This window comes from Theobroma cacao, chromosome 8, assembly GCF_053813885.1.
Source record: "Theobroma cacao isolate CCN51 chromosome 8, ASM5381388v1, whole genome shotgun sequence".
Classification (NCBI taxonomy): domain Eukaryota; kingdom Viridiplantae; phylum Streptophyta; class Magnoliopsida; order Malvales; family Malvaceae; genus Theobroma; species Theobroma cacao.
Window position 1 is genome coordinate 8052293 of NC_142646.1, and position 20696 is coordinate 8072988.

Here is a 20696-nt window from a genome sequence, read left to right on the forward strand (position 1 = left end):
TGCCCCGAGGCATTGTATGGCACAAATGTGTGTTGCTGATCCAAGCCCTTCATCGAGCTAGACTAGTTATAATATTGCAAACAGTGACATTCTCTTACACTCGGTCTAAGCAATGCCTTCATTGCCTTGTTGTCTTTCTCCACCACAAGTTTTCAACGAGTTCTCTACAAGTGTCATGGGTTCATTTGTGGCAACCCCCAATTGGTTGTCTTGAAAAAACTTCCAAGTCGAGATGTGTTCTACTATGTGGATATCTAGGTCGCGACTAGCTTGTAATGTCCAAGTACACAGCTCCCATTTGTATAGTGCCTCTAATTATGGCACACATAAGACATAAAGGGTTTGAACTTGAGACTTGGACTGTTGATCTAGTGTTAAAGCTTCTTTATTCAAATTACTTAGTCTGGAAGTCACGTTGTGCAACGTTTTAGTATTTGTCAACTACATGTGCAACTCTTTAATCAAGACCTCTAACAATTTCTGTTAATTGTCATTGTTGCTGTAAAATAGCTACTAGCAATTCATCTAGCCTCACATCGTGGTGATTTAAGTTGTTCATCGTGTTATGCCATTCCTTGTGAAGTTTATCGTTATTGGACTTTAGCTAAGCAATGCTATCTTCGAAATATTTGAAGTTGCTCCACAACTCCTAGTTGATAATCATCTCATGGTGAGATATGTGATTATCCAGTGCTTGCAAAATGTCCTCAGACTCGTACCATTGTGCGGCATGTGTGTGCACAGTTTCCATGTTTGCAATGCTCATACTATCTTGAACCAAGGCATTCAAGCGTGATGTGGTTTGGTCACTAATTGATGTCATGTCCTTTTCAAAACTCGTCCCTCTTTTACTAATTTTTCAATGACTTCGATTCAAAATAAATTTCTATTTCCCTATTCACGCTTAGGGATTAGAATTTTACCTTAAATTGATTTTCTCTAAAACTTAGGACTTTTTCAAATATTCTTAGCTTTGTCAACCATAGCTTTCCCAAACACAGTTGGGTTTGTCAAACGTATCACTCTACTTGAATTTTTTCCTAGCTTTGATACCATCTTTTTCTTGAAAATGTGGGACTTGTCTTGCCTAACCTAGCTCTAATATCACATTTTTCTTAAATCTGATACTACTTGTTACAAGTTTGGAATTTTTAGCCAAGATCTATGTAATGCTTAGATTTGTGTTTAAAAAGACTAAGCAAGCCTAACCTTATATATTTGTGAATAATGCGGAAGCAAAAATAACTAAACTTGAAGAAAAGAGTTTGAGGGAAAATAATTATGTTATACCTAAAAGAAAAACAAATATCTAAAATTCTAAGCAAATAACCTAAATTGCTAGAATACTTGAATATGACTACTTGACAATTTTACTCTATTACCTTTCCCTAATGCCTAAAGGTGCTATTTACAATAAAACTTTTCTCAATCCTAAAACAACTCTACTTCTAGTTGTTTAGTAGAATTAGAATAGTTAATAAGAGATTTAAATAAAATAAATGTTCTATCCTAAGTAAAACACCATTAGCCTAAAGTCATAATGCAAGTAATATAAAATAATATAGAGATATCTATACACTTTTAACCTTAATCAAACTCTTTTTATGCGAGCTCTCTGTGTAAATCTTCCTTGTGTTCAACCCATAAAATCCTGCGAGATTGGGTGGCACATTGTATCTATGGCCTAATGAAGTGCGATCTAATGGCTCATGGCCTTCAGGTCTGCAGGTGTGTAAGGCGTTAGGAAACCCCCAATCAATGGTGGTCCGATACTAGTTGTCGATGGCCCCCAAGTGATGTCACCTTAGGCTCAATTTGTGCTCCTAGGCATTGTGTGACACAAGTGTGTGTTGTTAGTCTGAGCCCTCTATCAAACTAGACTAGTTATAGGATCGTGGATAGTGATAAGGGGCCCTCGCTCCCAAAATTTTTTATAACATACTTTAATTTTTTGAAATTTTATAATTTTCCCTTATATTAATTTAAAAACATATCCTTATTTTTTCAAAATTTATAATTTTATCCTTACAATAATTTTATAATTTTGTCTCTTATTTTACAATTTTTATAACATGCCAACATGTAATTTGAATTTGTGTTTATCTTGCATGGGAGTTATTAGAGATATAAATGACCTCTCAAAACCTTTACAGCTTAAGTTTCAAGACATACTAAATGTAATTCAATTTTTATCACTAAAAAGCGTGTAAAACCCGACCCTATAAATACATGTCATGACATACATGCATTGAATAACATGTTATTACGCTAGAAAAACACCTAAGAATAGACGAAACATGATATTGTACTTAACGGTACACTTAAATTGATTTAACCTCGAACTAGTTCAAATAGGAATTGTAGGATGAAATTTAATATTTTATAATCCAGGAATGACTAAAAATGATTGTTCGGAGTTCGAGGGTTCATTTGGGGTAAAATTAGAAATTTTGATATTCAAGGGTAAAATCGTCATTTTGTCACTTAAGATAATAATTTGATCATGGAGTGAAATTTTTGACCAAGATTAACTATTTGGAGTATAATTTAATGATAGGAAGTGAAAAAGTTTAATTCTGGTGATTTTTGGAGTGTAGGGGCAAAATCGTAATGTTGCCACCCAAGGACAAATTTTGAGATTTTGAGAGAATTTAGATCAAATTTGACAAATTAGAGAATGGTATGAGTATAAGGGATGAAAAATATGTCTATGGGCAATTTTTCAATTTTTGGGGCAAAAATGTAATTTTTGACTTTTACGAGGGCAAAAGTGTAAATTTCAAAAATTACACCACCGAGACTTTGGATGAGTCTGAGAATTTTATCTAAGCTATGAATATATGAGACAAGTGTATGGTGAAAATTTGGAAACAAATGGATGAAATTTTAAAAATGGGCCAATGGGAAAGTGACATGTGGCATTTTTTAATGATATAATATTATTTTAATGAAAAGTCAGCCCATTTAAACCCAAATTTTAAGTGCTGGCCGGCCATAAGGAAGAACAAGAGAGGAAATAGAGAGGAAAGGAAGAAAAAAAGAAAAACCAAAGAGAAACAAGAAAATTCAAAGGGAAATTCGCGGTTTTCGACCGTTCACGCGTCTAACGGTAAGATTTTTCCATTTTAGCTTGATTTCTACATTTCCTATGCCTTTATTTCCATTTAGCATGCTTGAGGAGAGAGATCAAAAAGTGATATCAAGGTCTGGACGAAATTCTAGGGGAGAGAAATTGAAATTTTTAGGTTTTGATTTTTAGTTAAATTGATAGTTTTAGTTAGTTAAATGTGTTTAGAAATTAAATTGGGCAAGAAATCATTAAATTTTCACAATACCCACTCTTGGCTGGATGCTCAATGCTGTACAATGATGATGAATTGATTTTATTCTAAGGAAAATGAAGAGAAAATGATGAAAAACGATTAAACGTGATAGAAAAACAAAATAGAAAATTAACCGAGTTAATGTCCCATTTTTGGCCGAATTTTCCAAGGAAGGGAGTGAGCTGATTTTGTTGTTTTTAGAAGATTATTGGCTGATATTTAATGGTTAGAAATGTTGGAGAGAGAATGGGATGATTTAGAGCTAAAATGGAGCGCGTTAGCAATTTATTGGGTAAAGTGCCAAAAATAGGTTAATACCGCGTTTAAGCCGGTTTAGGCTATTGCATTCCATACCATGCATTAGTATAGGATTTAAGTTAATTATATAGTGATTTAGCATCAATGTGATGAATTGTGTAAATTTTTGTAATGTGTCTAGGAGGAGAGCCTTCCGAAAAAGGCAAAGAAGTCGTACCCGACGAGTAGTGATCGGGGTGCTTAGAAAGCTTTTAGTTTGTACAAATAGTGAGTAAACTTATTATTATTGTAAATTATCTAGAGTTTATTTTTAAATGCCCTTTATGTACTTTATGAAATGAGAACGAGATTAAAACGGGATTTTTAATGTTTTAGGAATAAATGTGACAAATAAAAATATATTGTATTGATTATGAAATTGAGTAATTGGAGGCTGCAAATTGACTTGAAAAATATATATTTTCCTAGGAATGGCATATGAGAAATGAGTATATGTGGCTATATTTTGTGAATGCATTGGAAAATTTATGTAAGTTGTTTTTACTATGCAGGCTGGATAAATAAATAAAAGTCACGTTATACTGTCGAAATTTTATTAAAATTGGTGGGTTAGTCACTGCAGTGACGGGTTTCCGTTGACTGCCTATTAGAGGGGCACGGTAAACCCAGTTATATAGTTACTCCGGTTGTAGAGGCGAGGAGGGTAACTCCCGGGGTAGTATTAGAGCTCACTTCACGTCGAACCCCCACGTGAATGTGTAACTCGGCCAACGCCAAGGAACGGCTGGTTTTAAAAATAAAAATATGTTTCACGTGTGAATATTTTAACACCCTTGGCGGACTCGGTTAGATGCCTCGGCCAAGGTATCCCCGAGAATTAGTTTTGGCTTGAGCCTTGTTTTAATAAAAGACATAAGCCTTAACAACTGTTTTGGTAAATTACAAATATTTTATGGTTTAAGAAACAAATTGAAAACATTATGAAATTGGTTGAAATTTGTTGTTTAAACTTGCCTCCATTTTACTCGCCTTTAGATATTTATGATAATGTCTGTTTACTCATTGGGATTTTATAATCTCACCACCCTCCTTTCCACCCATTTCAGGTTCAGTATAGACTGTAGATAGCTGATCTCATCGAGGACTACCATTGGATCTGCATTTTCCAAACCGTAGGTTCACAGTCCTCTTTACTTTTGTTTATTCGGGGGCCCTCTTGTTATTGTAAATTAAATTAAATATTTTGACTTACTGTATTTCAGTATGTATAAATTTATTTAGCTTTTACGCTATAAAAAAATTATTCACGTATAACTCTATAAATATTGTTTTATAAGAAAATAGAATATTTTTCTTAATATTTTTTTTATTTTCTTATTATATTGAAATAACCGTAATTTCGTTTTAAATGAAGATTTTAGACTTTTAAACTCATTTTGAATATGAATTATGTGTTTTGTACTTGTATATTACGTTTTAGCCAGTTTCGAAATTTTTGAGAAAAAAATGACCAAAATACCCCTGTGTGGCAAAAATTTTATTTTGATTGTTTTTGATCTAAAATAGTATATATTCTCTAAAAACTCGATATTTAACAATGATTGCTCACAGAAAAGGAAAGAAACTGATATGTAAGCCTTGCGGGGTTTCGGTTGGCATTTCGGATAATGAGTGTCAATCGGGACGTCACGGCGATTGTCATGGGCCTGAGGGAGGTTCCGGGTCGTGACAAAGCGTCTCCAACAATTGAGAGAAGAAAATGGATGGGAACCTTTGCTCATGCCAGTGAAGAAGTTTTGTGAGAAATATGAAATTGAGATTCCTGACATGAGAACTATATATAAATTAGGTAAAAATCGTCTTCAAAGAGATCATGCCACAATTTAGCACCATTGTCGAGTTAACTTGTTTTTGGCTACTATTGACTCACTATTGCGAGAATTGGATTCTAGATTTAATAAGAATGTTGTGGAGTTACTCACTTTTGGCGCTCAGAATGATTTCAAATTGTTTGATGTTGAAAGTATTTGCAACCTTGCAAATAAATATTATCCTGATGACTTTACTGAGCATCATAAAATGCATATAGCTATCAATTGGATCTATTCAAGGTTGACATTCTTCAAAATTAGGCTTTGAAAATTGTATTTACACTTTTTAAGCTATATCAAGTATTAAAAAAAAGGGGAATATCAAAAGTTTACATCCTTATTGACAAATTGATCTAGCTTGTCTTGACTCTTTTAGTTTCCATTGTAACATCAGAGCGTGCATTTTCTGCTATGAAACTCGTTAAGAATGAAACTTATGATGGAATTTTGAGATGACTTTTTAAAAAATCTGTTGATCATTTTCATTGAAAAGGAAATCATTCGAGGCTTTGACATTGATTTAATGATAGATGCCTTCAACTCTATGAATGACAACCAAGCTTAATTAAAGATGCCCAATCTTAGTATACAATATTTGTTAAAAAATATCTTTATTTTGTAGTTATTACGTAGTTAGAGTTATTTGTGTAATTCTCATATGAATTTTTTCCATCTAAATTACTACATGTTTTTATCAAATATTGAATTTCTAGTATGATTATTTTATAGACATTTTCTTTACCTTCTAAACATGAAATCCTAATTTGATCACTGATTATAATATATATATATATGTAGACCGATCCTTGGGTTGTAAAATAGAAAAAGTTTCTGGATTTTGTCCACATTTATAATCAAATTTATGAAACAATTAAGACTTGATTGGTTATTTGATCAACTTGCCCTTTCTTCAATAATCTTTTTAAAATGTTCAAGAAACCCCCGTAGAATAAAACTGAACCATTTATATGAAATCAAGAAGGAAACTAATTGGAGCAGTAATCAATCTATAATGAGAAAAGAGAAAAAGAAATTTGGTCGGTATGAAAGGATCAATTCGTTTTGGATGTTTGCCGTTTTGTCATTTCTTAATACAACCTCAGATCGAAAAGCAATGCAACGCAATGCAATGCAATGGTGTCAAATGTCAATCATGTCTCTCTCGTTTTATCTCGGGATTGGTGTTTAAAGAAATTTATAATCATATTCAATGAAACCAATAACACACAATTAAGCAATGATCGGTTCATCGACATAAAGTTATTTAACTTTGATAAAACCAAAAAATATAAAAATTAATTGAATTAAATTCAAGCATAAATTAGTCCACACTAGTTTTGAAAAGTTGCAATTCTGTCCACAATTTTAGCAAATTGAAACACTAGAACGGAGAGTGAGTAATGCGATAGTGTAGAATCAATCATGCTCCCTCCCATTTGATGTTCCACATCAAACCCCATGCATGGAGAGAATGCACCTAGACAGAATTGAGTCTCAAATTCATAAGCAGCTCTCGTGGGGTGTTTGGATATGGAGATGGTTCAATGTTGGATTGAAAAGGCACAGGTTGTGGTGGAAGATTGCATGATTTGATATATAAATATATATAAAAGAAAATAAAAGCAAAGAAAAACAAATAAAAAGAGTGAGTCAAGTTTTAACAAAGATCCGAAATGCATATCCAGCAAGAGAGCATGATTTAGATTAGGGCCCCACCATATATTGCTAAAGTAAAATTCATTGTCCAAACTCAATAGTCAGGCATATACTTTGACTCAATCATTCTTGCCTTTTAACAAATTACCCACATTAATATTTTGCTAAACTAATCTTTGTCTTATTATTTTTAGATAAATTACTTAATCACAATAAGAATAAGGATAATTGCAATTCGAATTTATTGTCAATGACCGACTATTAATAAAATGTTAATAAATTTTTTCATTAATTATTTTATTTTTTTTTCTCGAGTTTTTTTGTTATTTATAATTTTATTATAATAGAATCAAATAATGGAAAAGTATTTCTTTTAAATTATTATTCACTTATCCTAAAATTTGTTATTTCTTTTAAATGGAGAGTTTTTTTGTTATTTCTTTTAAATTAATATAATTAAGAATATATGTGTGAATGTTTATTATTTCACAATTCAAGAGTTCAAACTAGGTCAGACAGTCGAAACAGACCCAATTAGCCCAATAGGTCAGACATAAGAGTTTAATTTGATTTGAACTCTTATATTTAATTATATATATTTAAATTTGGTTGTAAATTAGATTAGATTAAAATTTGAATTTAATACATCCAAATCAAATCTCTTAACATTATCCTTATCTTGTAAATTCTATCTAGATAAAAGTTATTAACTTATAAATAGGCCGCTTACTTCATTTGTAAATATATAATCTTAAATGAGATATTCTTACTTTATTAATACTTTTCTCTCATAGATTTTTTTTAGGTTAAATTTCAAAACACGTTATCAATACAATTCTCTCACAATATGTTATCAACACAATTCTTTATCTTTCAAGTTTTAGTATCATTTAGTTGTCATCATTATCTTAAAGTCGAAGTTCCATTTCTTCAAGTTTTAAAAGGATTTAAATAGTTAGTCTTTGTTTTTTTGTTTTAGCAAATTAAGGAATTGACTTGATTTTTTTTTTTTATGTTTTCATTTTGTAAAAATCAACCTTAATAAGAATTTTGCTATCATATAATATTTATCATATTTTATCCCTTAATTTATTAAATCAGGTTGAGCGTGAAAACATATATAATTATATATTATATCTTTGTTCCAATTTGGAATATGATTTTCTCAATATTTAATTTTTTTTGTTGAATTTCAATTATGATTTTGCTCAACATATGTAAATCTATCTTTGATTCTATGATATTTTGTATAAGATATTTTGAATTGAACATATGATATTGATTTTGTATGATATCTATTTTTATAATAAGTAAAAAATAACGAACTATTAATGAAAAATCATAGATATTATTTTAGGTTATATTTCACAACAGTATTAAATTTATTACTCCTTCAATTGTTAAAAAATTAAAAACAAAGGGCTAAAATGCTAAAAAAAAAAAGTTATATTAGCGAGATTACAATAGGATTGTTACTTTTTTTTAATGAAATACATTTTATTATACCAATAAAATAATTCCATATATTTTTATTTCTTGTTTAGAAAATTGAAAAAAAAATAAAAGAGACATAATGACTTTGAAGAATATTTTTAACTTAAGGATCTTAAACAATATTAAACGAAAAAAGCACTTATATATAAAATTGATATATTACAACATAAATAAATTTTTTTTTCTAACTAACACTTGTTTGGTTTCAAATTTGATCATTTCCAACACAATAATTTCGATAGAAACTCATTTTAAAAACAAAAAACATCACAACAACAATTTATTTTATCATTAATATATTTCACATTCACATGCCCATAAATTCCACACATGTGGACTTGCACCAATTAATGGGACCCCACCATCACCCATGCATCTAAGTTCAACTTTAGAAATTTTCAATATTCATTAGAAATTTTCAAAATGTTGTATAAAAATGTCCCACTATAATATGCCTTTATTTAATTTTGCTAATGCCACACTCCATAAATAAAGAAAAGATCTCCTAAATTTTAATCGAAATTTCAGATAAATTCATTAATTTTTAAAATTAACACTTTATTTTAAAAAAATATCTTTCACTGAATATATAAGTCTAGTAGTTAATCAATTGTTAATGTTTTTATTAATTTAATGATATAATAATATTAAAAAGATAATTTTATCTTTTAATAATTTTAAAAATTATTATTATATATTTTTTATAAAAGAAATTAAGGGAGCACCGTATCAATAGAGGGACACAGCACCAGCTCTGGTGGTACCTCCTCTTAATTTTTTTTTATTTTTTTTTAAATTATATAATAATAATTTTTAAAATTAATAAAAGAAAAAAATATTTAATTTTTTATATTTTTTTAAAAAATTTTATTTTTAATTCTTATAGAATTACGTGAAATTGAACCTTGAAATTAGGGATAAAAAAAGCAAAGAAGTACACTTGTTATTGTTGATTGCTGTTCGGTGCGGCTTTGGTTTTAAACAAAAAAACGAACTTTCTACATTAACCTCAAACTCTCCCAACCTTTTTTTATTTATCAAAATTCTTTTTTTAATTTCATTAATCAAAGTTATACTAATTTGTTTTCTTGAAACTCTCTTTTTGACTTGATTCCTTTCGTTATGAATAGAGATGATCAGTGTTCGATCATCGGAAATCTATTGGGTCGTGCATAGGTCCCACTCCTTTTTATGTCACATCACTTGTCGATTTCTGACACGTGACACGTTAAACGTCTCCAAATCTCTTCCCCGTACGTTTCTCCCTCTCTTTTCCCTGTCTTAATAAACTCGTCTTTGCCTCTTGGTCTTTCAGAGACAAGCACCAGATAAATTTGGAGCAAACCATAGCAGAAGAGCAAGGAAACTACCGTAGAGGTATGATGATAATCTTAGTCTTCATTTATTTCTTTCTTTTTTTTTTATTAAATTATTTTATTGGGAATTATCTCTTGGTTAATGTTGTTTTATCCTTTTCTTTTTTGTTGGATGAATTGAGCTGCTAATTTTGAGGTGGGTTAAACTTTAATCTTTTACAATAAAAATCGTGTTTTTTGAAGTCATGAAGTTGTTATTTTTAGATAGGAATGTTAAGTTTACAATCGAATAAATGGGATTGTTATAGTTTCCTTGTTACTGATCATTTCTTCTGCAATTTCTTTTTATGGATTGCAAGCTGATATCCCATTTTTTTTAAATAAAAAAAGGATATCAATTAAACCCCAAAAAAGGGTATCTTTTTGTTTCTCTGCTCGAAAGGAAGGTAAAACTTTAATTTGGGGTATTTAAAATGTCCAAAAATTTCAGGACTTTGTGTTTTGTTTTTTGGGGTCCCCTGTTTCATGTCTGCAAGTTTCTTCAGGTTTTGACGCATGGGTTTTTTTGCTTTTAGACACTTGCCCTTTTACTAGGCTCTGTTCACTAAATTCAAGGTCTTCTTTTTTTGTTGGTTTTTAATCCATTCTAACTTTTTTCTTCTTTATTTTGGATTATAGGACCAAGGGAAATATTATCTATCCCAAAACAAATACATATACATTTGTGTAAAGGCGGTGGTGGGAAAAAAGAGAGTGAGATGATAGCTGAAGCGAAGGTGGGTAGTGAAGACTTGAACTTGTGCTTTGAGAAGCTGATGATGGTTGCTGCTGGAAATAGTGGTGAGGGAGTTAAGATGGAGGGTATGGTGATCACAGAGTGGAAAGATATTCCCATGGAGCTGCTGTTGAGAATTGTTTCTCTAGTCGATGATCGGACTGCGATTGTTGCATCTGGTGTTTGTAGTGGGTGGAGGGATGCCATTTGCTTGGGCCTCACCCAACTCTGTCTCTCATGGTATATACCCTCTCCACCATTTACTCTTATAAAAGTATCAATACTTGTGCTTTTCTTTGTTCTTGCCAATAATTTTTTCATGTGTATGTTTTGCTTGATGTGCAGGTTAATTGTTATCACCTCTCTAATAGTTATAAGATTAGAACGACTGACTAATTTTACTGTCTGTAAAGTCCTTTCTTTCTGATATATCTAATTAATACTGGCAGAAGCAAACAATATTATGTTTCTCTTAAAACCTTTTTACTGCTAAGACTTAGGATAATGAATATGATTTTTCTTGTTTGTGTGAACAAGAGTTTTGAATATAACAGGGAGCTAAGTTAAGATCACATAAAGCAAGTCATTTCTGGTTCTGTGTTTATCTCTTGCTCTAAGGTAAATCCTTTTCCTAGTTTTGGATATGTTTCAGCCGGCCTATGGATTCGTTTGTCTGACCTTCTGAGATAATTGATTTGTCATTTGCAGTTCGATTATAGCTTTAAGGGGGTAGAATCTTCTTAGTACTGTGGCTTTAATCCACACCTTCTTCGTGAAGCTATATCTTTGATGACTGCATTGGTGCTCTCTATCCATAATATCAATTCTAGATACAGTTCATATACATCAGTCCAAACTTAAGGAAGTGTGAATTTTTTTAATTGCTAGTCTCTCCAACTGATAGGGCCTAAACCATTCTCCTTTTAAGTGCTCAAGATACTGAATTGATCCACACTGCTAGAGTCATTCAAATTGAATCAACTGTTGCTTCAGTCTCTATTTTTAAGTACTCTTAAGGTTTCCATTCTTTGTCACAAGTTTGGTTGGTTAATCTGGTACAGTTCCATGTTCAGTTAGCCTGTGATTCTTGCACTCATCACTTTGTGGGAATTGTGATTGACTATCAAACTTGCATAATTTGAAACACTGTAAAAGTGGACCTCCAGAGTGGTCTATCCTGGTCAAATTTAACCTTCATAGCATGAAGTCACATACCCTTGGTTATTTAATTTGCTTATGCTTTTGATTTTGTGGAACCTTCATAAAGGGTACAAGTTTACAAGCAACGTATTGGCCATTCCATATATTTTATGAATGTTGAGTATCGTGTATGGTTGATTTTGAAAGATACTTGCAGCTTTCTCTGATGTTGTAATACCTATGCCTAGTATTTTTGTTTCTGAGTAGGTAGGATAAATAAATGATACATTGAAGCAGAAGCATGTCTCCACTTGGGTTGATCAGTTCCCTTGTTATATCCATTTGTGTATATTCATGCTTATAGTAGTATTTTTGTTCTTTTGATTTTTGCCCCGTCTGATACTTATATATTACGGTACATTAAAAACATGTAATCTTAATATTGATAGGTAAAACTTGTTTCAGATGGAGAGATCTTGCAAATCTGAAATCTAACTTATTGCGCAGAAAAAACTTTATATTATGCTTAACTGCGCTCAGGTTTGTTGTTGTGATTGAAGTAGTTTTACTTTTTTCCCTCTACTGGATGCATCTTAATAAACTTCTTTTCCATCTTTTTTGGTCAACTATTTTCCAATTTGAAGTCTTTTAGCTAATGGCATATGCCCCATTTGCTTTCATATCTTATCCATTAATTCCTTGATTTTGGCCTTTATCTTTGGTAGTAAACTTGTTCTTTGTGTCTTTGTTCCTCAATATCGTACTTGCTAATAACTTGGTTGTATTAAATATTGCTTCAGGTGCAGAAAGAACATGAACAATTTGGTTCTATCTCTTGCTCCTAAATTCACCAAATTGCAAACTCTGATACTGCGCCAAGAGAACCCACAGCTTGAAGACAATGCTGTTGAGACTATTGCAAATTTTTGTCACGATCTGCAGGACTTGGACCTCAGCAAAAGTTTCAAGCTTAGTGATCGCTCATTGTATGCATTGGCCCATGGTTGTCCTAACCTTACAAAACTTAACATTAGCGGCTGCCTGTCTTTCAGTGATGAAGCTGTTGAATATTTGACTAATTTTTGTCGAAAACTGAAAATATTAAATCTTTGTGGATGTGTTAAGGCTGCAACTGACCGTGCATTGCAGGTATGAACAGTATTATGACCAGTTATTGTTTACTTGCTGATTAAAAATGAAGTGCTTGAATCTATTTGTGTAAATTATATGTGCAGGCTATTGGACGAAACTGCAACATGTTGCAATCTTTAAATCTGGGATGGTGTGAGAATGTTGGTGATCTAGGAGTGATGAGTCTTGCATATGGATGCCCTGATCTCAGATGCTTGGATTTGTGTGGATGTGTCCTCATAACAGGTATTCCTTGCATTGAGTGATTATTTGGTATTTCATAAGGTAGTGTAAGTTATTGCTATAACCTTGAAATTCAAGATATTATTTTTGGTTCTAAGTTCTAACACTCTAGCCAAATTCATCTCCCTTTTGAAAATATATTTCTTGATATCCCAAGTTTGCTTCTGTGTATAGCCTTCTATGCCTTGAGAGGGGATATAGCTGCAATGATGCAATCTAGTGAATGGGCAGCATCTAGTACCAACAGTAGCCTATAACCCATCTATAAAATTATGCAATCAAATTTAAGTATGCGTACCATCAATTTATTGACTTTAAGTCGCCTTCTCTATACTTTTTCTTAAGATGGTCCAATTTGGAAAATAGGCAAAAGTTGTTAGCAGAGTGGGCTACCTATTAAGAAACTTTTATCATTACTTCTAGCGTATGAAGCAGGTTGATGTTCTGTCTTCCAAGAACACTTCACTTATATGTTTTTAAAAAATTTGATATCTTGGTAGATATGGAACAATTATTTTTCTAAAATTTGTAAAATTAGAAACTAATCGCTTGACTAAGTTTTACGGACATCTGAAAGAGAGGACCTTACTTGTGAATAATTATTCATGGCTTATGACAGTATCAGATGCATTATTTGTTGATTCAATAACTAAGCGTGTTTACTATTTTCAAAATTCAGAATGGAAGGAAACTATGGCACGTTTTGAAGATGCAGACTGATGCCTTTTACAATTTTATTGCAGATGATAGTGTGATTGCTTTGGCAAATGAGTGTCTCCATTTGAGGTCACTCGGTCTCTACTACTGTCGTAACATCACAGACAGGGCAATGTACTCACTGGCTCACAGCCGAGTGAAGAACAAGCCTTCAATGTGGCAATCCATGAAGGGTAGATATGATGAAGAAGGTCTTAGAAGTCTCAATATAAGCCAGTGTACTGCACTTACTCCTTCAGCTGTTCAGGCATTATGCGATACATTCCCTGCTCTTCACACCTGCTCTGGAAGGCATTCCCTTGTTATGAGTGGCTGCTTGAATTTAACGTCTGTGCATTGTGTTTGTGCTGTCCAAGCACATTGCACGATGAACAGTATTCCCCATACAGCTCATTGAAGGGGAGGTTAATGTTGATATTGTAAGTAAATGTACTTATGTAAGGGCTTAGAGACACGAGATTTCCCTGTGTATAGGATTGTGTTGAGAAGTATATGTTTGTTATCTCGTCGGACATCATGGACTGAGTACACTTTGGACTTGTAATATCTGCACTTATGAATTGTGAATTTTGCGGCATTTGGCTTTTGGAAGCCGAACTTTGCTGGTTAAAGTTTCTGTTTACATTGCTTCTGGTTTAACGAGGGAAGTTGAACTTTAATTGAAGTTGAGAACAACAATAAATTCTGTTAGAAACTTGTTCCAACTCATGCATGTGTACTTTCTATAAAAGAAAAAAGAAACCCTAAAGCGTTTTCTATGCATGTATTGTCATAAGTACAGCGTATTATTAATGGGTGTTATAACATGCTGGATGGACATTAAAACCCATGGACTTAGCTGCCTCCCAAGTTCAACACTGCAGAAGATAAACAAATTTTCATTTTGCTACTGGGTGAACTATTTAGGTTGGTTTTGTGTTCCCTAAGCCTTAATCATAATATGATTCATAAACCATCAAACCTGACAGTGTCCATTTCTGTCCTGGATCTATCTTTTTGAACCTAGAGATATGATGCAATGGGATGCCTCCCTTCTGTATCCAATACAGGGAATATATATTATGAATATTAGTTTTAGTACCAGTACTACTAATTATTTCAGAACCATTCATTTAATTTGCATATCGCATTTTTGCTGTAACTAGGAACGAAATACAGTGTAACCTCCCCATCTACTAGGATTTGCTTGGTTGACGTTGGAATCTGTGCAGAAAGCAGAGCAGGAAAAGGCGCCACTGCCCACTAACACAGTCAAAGAGGCATCATCAGAATCTCGGATGCAGAGGCATCAAGTCAGGACTACCTTGGCAGCTCCATGCCAACAATTTTTTTTTCTTTCTTTCTGGGTCTTAACGCGTGGGCCATGAATCAGCAAGAGCAGTGCGGCTTGTGCCACAGAAAATGATTGGATGGATTTCCTACAGCAAGAGTGGGTTTTAATTTAGACAGCTGAGAAAATTGAATTCAATTGGAAGCACTGTTTCATAGCATCGTCCAAGGTGGGTTCAGCTTCAGCTGCACGGCAGACGGCAGTGCAACAAAGTAAGCATGATTAGGTTTGTGACAGGTTGTGGAGAGCAACTTTTTGTGGACTTTGATTCCCAGCACTAACATACTTGGTAAGGTATGCTTTTTATTTTTGGGTGAATGTTAGATCTTGATTCCTCCTACCATTAGCCTAGCTTTATCGAATATTCAAGGGAGGACAAAACCCGAGGGCCCTACAATTCTTTTTCCCCATCATCTCTTTGAGTCCAAAGCCTCTGACATGCATAACAACACAAGCATACATACATACCTTTTGTAGTCTATAAAAAAGAAATCCCAAACTATTGAAAGGTGCTGGCAGAGCCAGAGTGTATTCTTTTTCTTAGTTTCTTCTTCGTCGTCTTCTTTTTTTGTTTTTTTGAGGATAAATTTCCGGGGGAAATGAAGAACAAAGTTGAGAGGCATCAGCAAGGGTTATAGTATTGCAACAAAGTGTCTGCAAATTTACATTCGTCCAATCATTTGCTTTTGAATACAATTTCATCATCATCCACATCAAATGCTGGGTTACAGAGGCATCTGAAGAGTCTCCCAATACCCTGCCAGATAAGTGATCACCCATAAATATCAAAATGGATATCAAAAGTGTCAATTAAATGGATCTGTAAAATTCCTATTAAGAAAGATTATTACCTAAAATTTTACACCAATGATAATCATCCATAAATATAATTCAGCATGCATGTGTCAAACTTAAAAAAAGAATAAGCTTTCATATTCATTTTATATAATATTTCTTGTGAAGAGTTTGGAACATGCCTGGGTGAGAAAAGGAGTTCGGTATGAAAGCGCTCTGGGCGACTCCTCTTCACTGCTGCTGTCGGAACTGCTTCCATCATCATCATCATCATAAGCATCTATTTCAGCCACATTTTTCCTCCTTGATGTTCCACCATTTTGAGCTCGTTGTTCCTGATGAAATAACATTCCAATGCATAAATCTCCTTTGACTTGTTCCAAATGATAGATCATGACTGACTACTTTCATGTTGTGCATTCTTGGCACATATGTTAGGCTTCCAACCATCGTCCCAAGCTACTAATCTGTTATATAAACAAATGAAACGTTTCTCCTGCCAGGAAGAGAACCCAAAAAAAGGAAAGAAAACAGGCATATGACAATTGAAACCCCATAAACATCTAGGCTTTGCCTCCCTTTCCACTTTCTTCTTCTTCTTCTTCTTCAGTTTGAGCTCAACCAAATTAGTCAGTACAGTAAATGTTTAATATCTAGACATTTAGCTTCGATAAGCATACAAATAAAATAATGGAATATCAAATTAGAGTCATATTAGATAAAAATTCAAACTTGGTCTCTTTAGCCAATTTAATGAATTTTGCACCTGGAATATCTTCCCAAGAACTTTCAGAGCCAGAGCTCTAGCTTTGAGTTCCTCCTTCTTGACATTATTTTCCCGCAACACCTGTAAACCGACTTTTAGAAATATAAGAGAACCCATAATTTATAATAATAAGACAGGCAACTTCAACAAAAGCCTTAACCAAATTCCCAGCCTCTAAACGAACTAGAGATAGAAAAGACACCTGCTCTATGATATGAATGACTATCCTACGAAACAGGAATCACTTGAGAAACTCACCATTTGGCACACATGAACGAGGGTTACTTCAATATCCACCACATTCAATTTCCATAATGAGCTCACCAAAGTTTCTTTGTTTAACCGTACGTGTGATTCGACATCATTTTCAGGTCCACTACCATCCTTTTTAAATTGCCGGCGCATATCTTCTTGAAGTTGCAGTAGCTGAAAAGCACCTGGAGTTCATTTCTACACATATCAGTGTCACTGAGTTTGAATAGTTGTAGGAAAATTGGAGTGGGTGTTAATTTATAGATTTAAACTTGCCTTTTGCCGCAGTAATCTGTGACTTCCAGAAATGTCCCTTGTGGCGAACCCACTCGGCCAAGAAAGGCACACCTAGATAAATTGCTTTCTTTCCAAGCTCTTGGGCAGCTTGTCTTGAGTATATGTAGCCAATAGTGTGTAAGATATCAACTCCAATAGCTGTAAATTCAACAAACATCAAATTTTGCTTTGGAAAAGAATAGTAGACACACAAATCAGCATTTTAACACTTACTTGGTACGACATATGCCTTTCATCAACGGTACATGTCAAATATTATGTATAAAGGAACCTAAATTTGCCATAATTAACTCAGTTTTTTACCAGTGTCAGACAGCCGTCTGGCTTCAGATTCTGCACGCTGTAAGAATCCATCTTTGTCACCTCGGACATATTGGTTAAGAAAATCTTTCAGTGATCTTGCTAGCTTTTCTTCTCTCTCTTTCTGGACAGCCTGCATGAAATGTTGCACACAAAAGTGCTGTTATAGATAGGACAAAATGTGTTATAAGAAACTAACCAAGACCTCATTATTCCAAAAGACTAAGAAGTGGAATCAGTTTTGATCATGTCAACCATCAGGCAGGATTCACAAAATCTCTGTTCAGATGTACTACAGGAAACAGTTAGCCTCGTTATCATAAAAATGTTTCTGTTTGTGACATTAAATTTATGTTTCAGAATTTACAAGTGACCATATCAGTGTAAACATTTCTGTTCCTTGAGTTAAAGATTCAGAAGTTGGGGCAAGACCTTGATCAAAAACAGGACATCATTTACAAATATGTTGCTTCAATAAATCAAAACTTATCTCAAAGGAGTTCTAACCATTTCCTGGTTCGAAAATCAGGTAAGCCCTTTCCTTTCCGAAGGACAGAATAAGTCCATTGTTTAAGAGCTGAGTACTACTCTTATTATAGACTAGAACTGCTACTATGCAAGCAACTTATCAATATAAAGATATAAACATGTCAAGGAAGAATTAAAATTGATGTTGCCAGTTGCCACACATTCATCTGATTCGATGTATCATAGGAACTGACCATCCATTTCCCCCGAACAACAGTTCAGGAATTAATTAACTTGGGAGTGTACTTGCCTTCAACTTATCATGCAGTTTTTCAGAAGTGTCTGTTTCACTGGCTAGTTCCGAAGAAGCCATTGATGCAACAGCAAGATGTCCTATGTAGTCCTCAAATAATTCACTTCCAAAGAGAAGAGCAAAGACCGCTGTTGGGTCAAGCATGGTTTCCCTGACAATCAAAAGGCTTAAATTATTAGGAGGCTTGAACATCCTTCAGAAAGAATAGAAGTTACTTCGATGCTCAAGTTAAAATAGTCACAAGGCTAACTTCTTGCTATTAAGAACCAAGGAGTAGATAAAGTTAAAGACAAGAAAAATGAAGTTCTAAATATGATTATGCAACCATTGAAAGTAAAGCTAAAAATAGTAAACTTAGTCATAGACTAAGCATTATTTTTGCTGTCCAGAACTCAATCTGTTGACTGTTACTATTAGTCAGCCATCAAGATAGAACGCAGGCCTTCTGAAAAAAAGAAATTTTGGTTTATAACATTGCAGAGTGTTCCATTTTGATTATCTTTTCAGTGCTTTCTGTAGCCAAAAAAAAAAAAAAAAGAAAAAAAACAATTTATATCAAGTTAAACTAATTTTTACTTCTAGCACTGCTCTAATATAATTTGGTAACCAATCTCTCATCACAACTGTCAACTAAATGTAAAGTTACCATCAGACAAAATGATGTAAGAAGCTGGTCATGACTGCTCTTACTTGCTAACATATTAATTTGAAGAATGCATACACCTGCCTAATAAAGCTCAAATAAGTGAACAAATAAAATTTTAAGATAGGGTAGCATTCAATTTCTTCAAGTGCATGCAACCACAACCATGGGCTGAAACTGTATGCCTAGACTTAAGTAAAAGTAACGAATTTCTAAATGCCCATAGTGAGCAACTGTGCAAATTCCAGGTTGCATATTGAGCCAGTTGGCATGATAGCTTCGTCGTTAAGAATCAGAAACTGAAAACTTATTATTAATTTTCAGATGATCCTAACTGTCACACAATGAACCAGAAGGTAACAAAGCCTAAAAACATGCATGATCAACCGCAAATGTGATTGCATACCTAGATATGCTGTATTTCCCATTTCGATCATATGTGTCTCTTTGGACGGGATCACTCAGAACCTGATAAGCTTCACCTAATACCTAGAGAAATGAAGATTATCAATGCATTAACCCACCCTTTCGTCAAGTGGGTGTATAGTGTAAAACTCCTTTTGTGGACAAGAAACTAAGATAAGCAACCTTACCTGAAATCTCTCAGCAGCGTGAGGATCATTTGGATTTTTGTCTGGATGAACTTGCCTTGCCTGTACCAATAATGGCATCTTGCTTTAATATTCTTGGCTACTAAATAGTAATGTCAATTCTGTGTTTAGGGAGGAAAAAGAAATTAAAAGGACGTGAAAGAGCAGCTGCACCCTTAAAACCTATGAGGTCCTATCAACATCTAACAATCAGAATTTCAATGACCTTCAATATGGAATCCTCCATTAACTACCCCTCTTCGTCTCCCACATAGGCCCTTAGATTAACAAGCAACTTATTCTACTAGCCCATCACGATCTAGCTTCAAAATATGTTTAAAAAAAAAGGAAAAAGAAAAAGGAAGAAAGGAGAAAAAGAGAGAAGAGAGTGCATATGATCATCAAGGATCAAGATTCAATAAATACATTAGAAAGCAATTTATTCCTTGATTCTTCTATCTGATCATCCTAAAGACGCTAATGCTTGTTCTAGTGAGAAATACTATAGAATATAAATTATGGAATAACATAATGATTAAGAACATGAGAATATCCTTGTTGAAACTGTAACTATCTACTAAATAACAACCTTAGAACCATTGAAAACATAAACCAACCAACCAAAAACAAAGTATCCAAAAGTTCCAAACCTTAAGATAATAAGCTTTCCGAATCTCCTCCTCGGAAGCTGATGGACTAACACCAAGAACATCATAATACTCAGTTTCCTTCACCATTTTTGTTGATCTTTGTCTCAATGGAGAGTAGGGAGCCCCAGCTACTCGGAGGACAGAGCTGCAAAAGCTTGGGAAATTAACTGTTAAGAGAAGAGAAAAAGAGAGAAGATGGCAAAAAAAAAAAAAAAGTGCGTGTGAAAGAGGGTGGCCAAGTTTCTAAGGGCCACGAGCTTCTCTTGCCTTTCCAGTTCTTCCACAGTATTAAACTAATACATGGGAACTGCTTTTTCCCGGGAGCAAAGCAGTATTTTAACTGCCAATGTAGTGGCGCTTATCATATG

The 20696-nt window shown here is 33.5% G+C and overlaps 2 protein-coding genes and 2 long non-coding RNA genes across 6 annotated transcripts; 3 read left to right on the forward strand and 1 right to left on the reverse strand.

The window, feature by feature from the left end:
* The first annotated feature begins 3005 nt into the window (after positions 1-3005).
* LOC148761145 (uncharacterized) lies at positions 3006-5570 on the forward strand. Of its 2 annotated transcripts, none has more exons than XR_016028060.1 (3): positions 3006-3109; positions 4688-4753; positions 5193-5570. It is a non-coding gene; the product is annotated as an uncharacterized LOC148761145 (long non-coding RNA). The 2 variants fall into 2 exon arrangements; XR_016028059.1 differs by lacking the exon at positions 5193-5570 and adding an exon at positions 3763-3848 and having other exon boundaries at positions 4688-4791.
* Positions 5571-9835: 4265 nt separating this feature from the next.
* Positions 9836-14535, forward strand: LOC18592471 (F-box protein SKP2A-like). Its single transcript, XM_007019227.3, has 5 exons — positions 9836-9979; positions 10597-10933; positions 12634-12982; positions 13069-13210; positions 13951-14535. Exons 2-5 carry the CDS (start codon positions 10677-10679, stop codon positions 14319-14321), a joined length of 1119 nt encoding a protein of 372 aa, XP_007019289.3. The 5' UTR covers positions 9836-9979; positions 10597-10676; the 3' UTR covers positions 14322-14535.
* Positions 14536-14816: 281 nt separating this feature from the next.
* Positions 14817-17485, forward strand: LOC148761146 (uncharacterized). Of its 2 annotated transcripts, none has more exons than XR_016027806.1 (2): positions 14817-15548; positions 17187-17485. It is a non-coding gene; the product is annotated as an uncharacterized LOC148761146 (long non-coding RNA). The 2 variants fall into 2 exon arrangements; XR_016027807.1 differs by having other exon boundaries at positions 14817-15543.
* On the reverse strand, positions 15755-20665 carry LOC18592472 (DNAJ heat shock N-terminal domain-containing protein). Its single transcript, XM_088808799.1, has 11 exons — positions 20596-20665; positions 20329-20473; positions 19682-19741; positions 19495-19577; positions 18443-18596; positions 17668-17797; positions 17344-17502; positions 17074-17252; positions 16816-16896; positions 16232-16384; positions 15755-16011 (listed from the first exon to the last, which is right to left on the reverse strand). Exons 2-11 carry the CDS (start codon positions 20413-20415, stop codon positions 15931-15933), a joined length of 1167 nt encoding a protein of 388 aa, XP_088664925.1. The 5' UTR covers positions 20416-20473; positions 20596-20665; the 3' UTR covers positions 15755-15930.
* Positions 20666-20696: the final 31 nt, after the last annotated feature.

Coding starts and splice junctions, on each gene's coding strand:
- LOC18592472 (XM_088808799.1), bottom strand. CDS start 20,415: ATGGTGAAGGAAACTGAGTATTATGATGTTCTTGGTGTTAGTCCATCA. Junction 17,798..18,442: donor AACTGCATGATAAGTTGAAG/GCAAGTACACTC, acceptor CATTTCATGCAG/GCTGTCCAGAAAGAGAGAGA. Junction 16,385..16,815: donor TTCTTGGGAAGATATTCCAG/GTGCAAAATTCA, acceptor TTATTTCATCAG/GAACAACGAGCTCAAAATGG.
- LOC18592471 (XM_007019227.3), top strand. CDS start 10,677: ATGATAGCTGAAGCGAAGGTGGGTAGTGAAGACTTGAACTTGTGCTTT. Junction 10,934..12,633: donor ACCCAACTCTGTCTCTCATG/GTATATACCCTC, acceptor ATATTGCTTCAG/GTGCAGAAAGAACATGAACA. Junction 12,983..13,068: donor CAACTGACCGTGCATTGCAG/GTATGAACAGTA, acceptor TTATATGTGCAG/GCTATTGGACGAAACTGCAA.